The sequence below is a fragment of the Pongo abelii genome, chromosome 3 (assembly GCF_028885655.2).
Source record: "Pongo abelii isolate AG06213 chromosome 3, NHGRI_mPonAbe1-v2.0_pri, whole genome shotgun sequence".
Classification (NCBI taxonomy): domain Eukaryota; kingdom Metazoa; phylum Chordata; class Mammalia; order Primates; family Hominidae; genus Pongo; species Pongo abelii.
In genome coordinates this window covers 142,442,819-142,450,137 of record NC_071988.2, presented here as the reverse complement: position 1 = coordinate 142,450,137, position 7,319 = coordinate 142,442,819, and the positions used below count along the sequence as shown (strand labels likewise).

The window sequence follows — 7,319 nt, the reverse complement described above, 5'->3', positions numbered from 1 at the left end:
ATTTGACTGAGAGCCCCGGATGGCTTGAGGGTGGCTGGAAGCCTGTGTTTGAGAAAGAGCTGAATGCTCCAGGAAAATGCCAGGGCCCCACCTTCTGGACTGTGGGCCCAGTGGATCTGGTCTGGCTTGGTTTCAGCCCTGGTTCTAAGGAACCCTGGAAAACCTACTTAGTCCAGTTCCTTGTGAAGCACAACAAAAAGCCAAGTAAATTCTAGGCTCGCCATAGAATTTTTGAACATCTCAGATCAGCCTCAGAAGTGACTTTCATTCAAGACATATTTAATGAACACCTACTATTTTTCAAGGTCGTGGAACTCCGAATTCCCCTAAAACAGAGTTTTTGTTTTTATTGATTTATTTTCCCCTAGAGAAGTTAGAGATCTTCTATGGCAAGTCAAAGGTATCGAAACTCACAGAGCGGCTAAGTGTTCCTCTCCCTGCTGTGAAAGCTAAACTTACATTTCTTAGAAAAAGGATAGTGTCATCATTTACTGTGTTCCTTAAAGTCTCCGAATATTGCCACTACATGATTTTTTTTTCCATAATGCCTTTTGTTCTTGTTTTTTAAACCTTTTTCCAAACTTGAATCAAAATCTACATAGGGGCTAGGTGTGGTAGCTCAAGTGTGTAATCCCGGCACTTCAGGAGGCCAATGCCGCCGGAGGATCCCTTGAGCCCAGGAGTTCAAGATCAGCCTGGGAGACATAGCTAGACCCCGTCAAAAAAAAAAAAAAAAAAAAATATGTTGGGAACTGTCTATGTTCCAAGGGTTTCCTGCAGAAACAGGAACAGGAATCGTTTCTGTGGTGGGTGTGTGTAGTCTATAATTTTGTCAAACTTTTGTGTGTGCTTTTAATGGTTTATGAGAACGTCAATTAAGAACATCAAATGGTTTCCAAGAAAAGACCCTAGAGTAGAAAATAACCATAAATATCAAGAGAAATGAGTAAATGACCCCAGGATCACTTTGAAGGATGAAACAGGCTTTTAAAGGTCCTGGGCACACTGCACAGCCTAACAGCTTATTAAAAACACTAAAACAAGACTTGCAATTTTATTTCATTGTTGTGACACCAGATTCTACTGTTTGGGTGTCCCCTCCTGTCTCCCACAAATCCACTTCCGTATGTCTGAAAATCCGTAATAGGTCTAATGATTATCAAGCAAGGGAGGTCTCAGGAATACTGTACCTTGAGAAGTATAAGAACTTCCCAGAGGTTATGTTACCATAAAATATCTAGTTTCTAGTGCTTAAAACATTAAATTGTTTGCAACACATTTTTCCGTACGTTAATCAACATACTTTGCGATCCCTTATTAAGTTCTAGCCTCTGCAACAAACGTGAAAAGAAGCAAAGACGCATAACTCAAATGTGAGAAGCACGGAAATTTCCTAGACCGCAGGATTCGTTCTCAGTAGTCGGCAATAAGCTGGCTTTCAGAGTCAGGAACTTGATAAAGTTGTTTTGGAGGATGCCCCAGCTGTGTGAAGGTCCATTTCGTTTTGCATCTGAAGAGAAGCAAGCGAGACTCCCCTACAGGGAGTAATGGTTGAGCGGGGCAAGGTTGGAAAACCCAGAGCTGGACAAAGGCGGGAACGCACGCCGCCGCGCCCGGGCTAGGGGTGCTGAGGGCCCGCGCAGCTCGCGGGCCTCCGGGTTTGAGGCCCTGGGGTCAGCCCTGCTCCGGGCTTCGCGCCCGGGCGCGGGTCCGAGCCGCCAACTTCGGGCCAATCAGCGAGCGGCGTCCCGGCGCCCGCAGCGCCCAGCGCCCCCGCAGCAGGAATGGCAGGAACGGATCCGGGCCGAGCCCGACCCGGGACGAGGAGGGGCTGAGCCGCGGGGGATCCTGGAATCGGCAGGGAGGTGGGGATTCTGGGAGGAAAACTCCATTTCCTCCTTCCCTGCCGGTTTCTCCCCTCTACCCTGGCCCCCCAAATTTCGATGTGTCGCCTGCCGGGCGCTAAGCGCCGGTGTTGAGAGGCAGCGGCCGCCGCGCCCGGGAAAATGCTGGGCATGTACGTGCCGGACAGGTTCTCCCTGAAGTCCTCCCGGGTTCAGGACGGGATGGGGCTCTACACGGCCCGCAGAGTGCGAAAGGTGGGTGACCCGGCGGCGGCCTGCGCGCCCCTGCACCTCGCGCGCCCTGTGCCTCCCGGAGTCGCCCTGCCGCAGGGCCCGGGGCGCGGCGGGCTTCACCCCGGTCGCCGCTCGCCCAGGCCGGGCCAGGCGTCCGCGGGAAGGCCGGGAACCGCGGGGCGCGGCGGGGGTGGCCTTTACTCGCTGCGCCACCCGAGCAGGCAGCGCCACGTAGGTGGCGGCGCGGTGCGCTCCGCTGCCGGCCGGTCCAGGGGCGGAACTGCCACCGGCCTCCCTGCTGCAAGATGTCTTTCCTCTCTCCCGCAGGAAGTGAGCGCGGCGGGAGCCTCCCTCTTCCTCGGTTACGGGTGTGAGCTGCGTCTTTGCGTTGGCTAAGGCACGCGTGGGCGGGTGTCTTCCCCCGCGCGCACGCTGCTCGGCTGCCGCCTCTTTTCCTTTAGGATGAATTAATGTGGCTACAAACGCCTAACTTTCCATGCGGGGATGGGAGGAGCAGCCCAGAGCGCCGCTCCACACAAGCCGTAGAATCTCATTCATACGCCCAGGATTTCCTTCCCTCCTTCTGGAATGTGTTATATGTGCCTTCAGGGAGGTGCCAACCAGATGATCTTTGAGTGTCTGTACCTTTTTTCTCCTCTCTTTTTTTTTGAATTTGTCTCCAACATCGGTTCGATCTCTCCAGCCAGAAAGTTACAGGCATGTGATGAGAGGAAGCACATTGCTCAGTTCTTACAGGAAGGGCCTGGAAGTGTTGGATGTTGAAAGCAAAGGCCTAGGAAGAGAGGCCACAGGAACAGTCCAGCTCTTTGGATTTGATCTTATAATATTATAACTTGTTAGAGTCGTCCTAGCCTTCCTCGCCACCTTTTCTTAGTAGATATTTTGTAAGATGGAGGTTTGGCCAAGAACAGGCTTGTTCAGTAAGGTATGTTAACAAGAGGTTCAGAGGATGCAGTCAGAGACACTAGGGTGCCTTTCATCTGCATATAACCCCCTCCCCTTTGCCTCTGACCTAAAGAGCTGGTGAAGAGTAGTAGAAAGTGCTACTAATCTCCGAAAAGGGCTCCATTGGCAACATGATCTCCAGTCATCCTTAAGGGCAAAATTGGAAAAAATAAACCACTTATTTATTTTTTCAAATGGGAGTTGGGGAGAATGTTCAAATGTTAAAAACAGGAATAAATACTTTATCTGAATTAGAGGTGTATTGAATAGTTGCCAAATGGCCAAATGTTAAAATCAACATTTGTTGAAGGCCAAATACAACCATCACCAAATGACGTCTGTACAGAGTTGAAATTCTCCTTTTAATTCATTCTTAAAAGATGTGAAAAATTCTCAAACAGACCTTCCTTAAAGGTTTCTGGCTTAAATTTAATTACCTTAAAAATTAAACACAGATCTTAAAAATCATTTTATTTAATGTTATGAAGAGTACTATAACAAACAACTCTACAAAGATTAGAATTATTATATAATCCTTGTTGTTTCCTTACATTACCATATAGATTTTTAGAAACAGCTGGCCAACCTACTTTCTTTTGAGATTTTTATTAATTTCAGTTTATTTTTTTCATGTATTTGATTCTTTGTATTTTATTTTTGGGCATGCAATGAAATGAACAGCTTCCAAAATCATCATATATTATTGCATCACTTTACTATTGCAATGATAAATACTTATCTTTTCCTGGTCAGTTTAACTTTAATATATAAAACACGTACAGATTTTCATCCAGATCATATTTAGAATGCTTCCCTATATTTCAAAGTTAATATGCAGATGTTTGCTATGAATCCAAACTATTATCGACGTTTAGTTATGATCCCAAAATATTCAGTCACAAGGTCATGGACAGGTTTGTTGATCTCAGAAATGACCTTAAAGCAAGCTTCAGTTCCTTTTCCTTCCAAAATCTAAGGATGAAGACAAAGCTAAAGCCAAGCAGCAGACTTTAGCTGAATTGTGAGGCTGCAGCTGAGTATCAAGGCATCCCTTTCCTGCTTATGGAAGGCAAACGGTCCCTCAGTTCTTAGGTATTTTCCAAGTTACCTTGTACTAGGCCTAATTCTGGACATAAATCAAGGGATCTGAGAAGAGAGATTTATCAGCAGCTACATTAAGGACCTTACTTACAAGTTTTTAGGCTTGCTATTCTAAACAAATTTTGGAAGATACCACTTTTAATACATGTGTTGGAAATTACAGATGTTTTGCCACACTTCTATAACACATATGCTTGTATAACACTCCTGTTTTAAAAAGTGCTTGCAATTCAAGCCATCTGTTGATTTCAAATTCAGAGAATCTAGTCCAGACTGAGGTTGGGGAATCTTGCTAGAAATCCCACCCTCATTACATTCACCAGGTTGAGATGGGATTTTCTTGCTGGTGGGACCCCTTTTTGTGCAGTGCTTCCTAGAGTGGTGGTATCTTTGCAGCAGAATCACCTAATTCCCTGGCTTTACCTTAGTCCTACTAGACTTTTCCTTGGCAATTATCCTTTTTTGCTGGTCTGTTGCCTCTAATTTTTTTTCCCAGTATAAAAATCTGTATAGTGACAACTCAAGAAAAGGAAAAGAGTCAGTTAGAAAGCTTTTGAGAAGAAAAAGGAGACCTGAGTTCATTCACACTTTTACACATTGTGATTTGCTAATAATCAGAATAAGGAAAAATAATGAAATTGACACTTTTTGCATGCTGTGTGCCAGACCCTGTCTAATGCTTGCTGTGTTTTCTCCAGAGCACAGTTGAATGCTTCAGTGAAAATGTGGCATTTTAGGTTGCAAAGTATTATGCAGATTAAAATTAATATTAGTTACGCAAAACTCATAAATTAAGTATACATCCAATAAAAATTTAAAGTTAAGCAAACACCTTACTACATTACATTTTTTTGTTTCATGACCATTTTTTTTCCTAGCTTGCTTATATGATTAACCACCAGTGGGTGGTGTTTTTTGACATTGTACCTGAAACTGCAAAGTGGAAAGGTTATTTCAAGCTCTCAGATTATGTGATTTTAAGGGAAAGATTAAGGTGGAAATACACTGCTCTCAGCTTTCTTTCCCTTTGGATATTTTAGGCTGTAGGTTTTTCTTCTCTGACTTTCAGTCATTTAATCATTCATATTGTACTAGGCCCTGGGAATACACAGGTGAGCAAGACAGACAAGGTCTTTTTCTGCAAGGAGCTTGCTTTCTTATGTGGGGAGATAGGCAGTAAACAAGTAGAAAATGGAAGATTACCAAAATGATTGAGGCATGTGTTAAATTAATTGCAGGAAATAAACAGGATGAGGCATTAAAGAGTAAATGAGGGGTGGGTCTACTTTAGGAGGGTCAGCAGGGAAGACTTTTCAGAGGAAATGACATCTGAGCAGAGAGCTGAAGTCGCTGAGCCAGCCAGGAGATTCTCTAGGAAGAGAAGTGCAGAGAGCCAACTGTTCAGTATAAAGCTCTTCCTCTTTCAAAGTGCCTGTCTCTGGGCTTTGGCCAGAGGCATGCTTCCATGCCTGTGGGCTGGCCACTTGGCAGGCTGTAACCTTTTAGGAGAAATAAAGTCTTGTCTCCGCCTCTCCTTTTCTAAAATTATATCTTGTAATTTTTGGCTGAGTTAACAGACATCATCTAATCGGAACATCCTCATTTTACAGGTGAGAACACTGAAGCCCAGAGAGCTGCAGGGAGTCTTGCAGCTCACAGTTGCCTCTCAGATTCCTATGCCTTCCACAGTTTCAACTCCCTCCTTTCCAAACCAAGGCACACACCTTGATTCTCATTGAGGGATTTGTACTAAGGTCATTTGGTGAGGTAAAATCCTAAGTAAAAAAAAAAAAAAATACCTGAAGTAAAGGCTTAAAGGTGAGTTTGTAAAAATACAGTAAGATTTTAAAACAAAAGTCAAATTTTACAAAGTTAAAAAAAAAATCAAAGAAAGAAAAAAGCTGAAACAGATAAGTAAATAAAAGCCTGTAGAGGAAAAATCACCATGCATAAATGTTAATACAGGAAGACCAGACTTTGTGGGATAAGGTGTTGTGTTGATCAGTGTAGAAGGTGACTTGTCTGAAGAAACATGGTTTTGTATCCTAGGGCTAAAAATCTGCCAGCCAATGTTTGCTTACATTTCCTGGTGGCTGATGATAACTAATCTGGAAACATAATCAGAGGAAAAGTAATCATGAAGCCTGCCATATATGCTATCTCTTCCCTGTGTTCACACATTCACACTTCTCCACAGTGACTCAAGGCAGCTTTGTATTTCCTGGTGTTATTAAACATTTTTTAAATTATGTAACTACTCTAACATTTTCTCCAAAACTATATTTTTTGTGATAATGGCAGCTACAATTAATTCAATAAGTATTTATTGAACTATGGCAGTTTTTAGGCACTGTTTTGGTTACTAGTGGCAGAAAAGCGAGTGACAGAGACAACAGTCACTAGATGCTTTACACAGTTTTTAGTGAAGTCCTGCAATAAACCTGCAAGGGGGCTGTTAGTATCCCTGTTTTATAGATGAGAGAGGTGATGTTGAGGAAGGTTATATCAGTCATAAGTGGATTAATGAAAATTTGAACTCAGGTCATTCCATATACCCTTTTCCTTAAAAATGTTTTTTCTCTATTCTGATAAAATGCTATATCCACAAATATACAAACACATGCACACTTTAAAAAAAAAAACATGAGTTTACGAAAAGAAAAGAGTAAACTCACTTCATCATCTCACATTTTTCATTCAACGGTATCTTTGGAAATTCCTTTATCTACCTTGGCTCTGTTTTTTTTTTTTTTTTTTTTTTTTTAAATGCCTGACTACAGTCTATGCTATGGATGTGCCATAATTTTTATTTATTCAGGTCTTGTTTTACACATTCATTTAACAATCTTTATCACTCTATATGCCAAGACCTGTACTTTTCACTTTGGGGTACAATAGTTAAGAAAATAGATATTCTGGCTCTTGGGGAGCTTGCAGTCCAGTGAGGGAAGACCCAAAGTAACAGACCTATAAGATAACTTTTATACTGTGTTAAATATTATAAGCATTATAAAAAAAAGAAAAAGAGCTAGGTATGGTTGACTTGGCAGAAAAGGTGTATGGATGTGTGTGTGTGGGATGCTATAAATGTTAGATGGGTCAGTTAATCCTCACTAAACAGGAGAGATTTGGGCAATTATTTGAAGGATGGTAGGAAAATAGCCAAACATATAT

General features: G+C 42.6%; 1 protein-coding gene across 8 annotated transcripts in view; it reads left to right on the top strand.

Annotated features, from left to right (window-relative positions):
• The first annotated feature begins 1,527 nt into the window (after positions 1 to 1,527).
• PRDM5 (PR/SET domain 5) overlaps positions 1,528 to 7,319 on the top strand; it is a 238,818-nt gene continuing 233,026 nt past the window's right edge. For 6 of the 8 annotated variants that reach the window (XM_054554414.2, XM_063723623.1, XM_054554413.2 and 3 more), the window contains exon 1: positions 1,528 to 2,099. In XM_054554414.2, the coding sequence (XP_054410389.1) occupies positions 2,007 to 2,099 (93 nt within the window). In that variant the 5' untranslated portion in view covers positions 1,528 to 2,006. The remainder of the gene's footprint in view (positions 2,100 to 7,319) is intronic. The other 2 variants (XM_002815097.6, XM_054554419.2) reach the window with 2 other exon arrangements.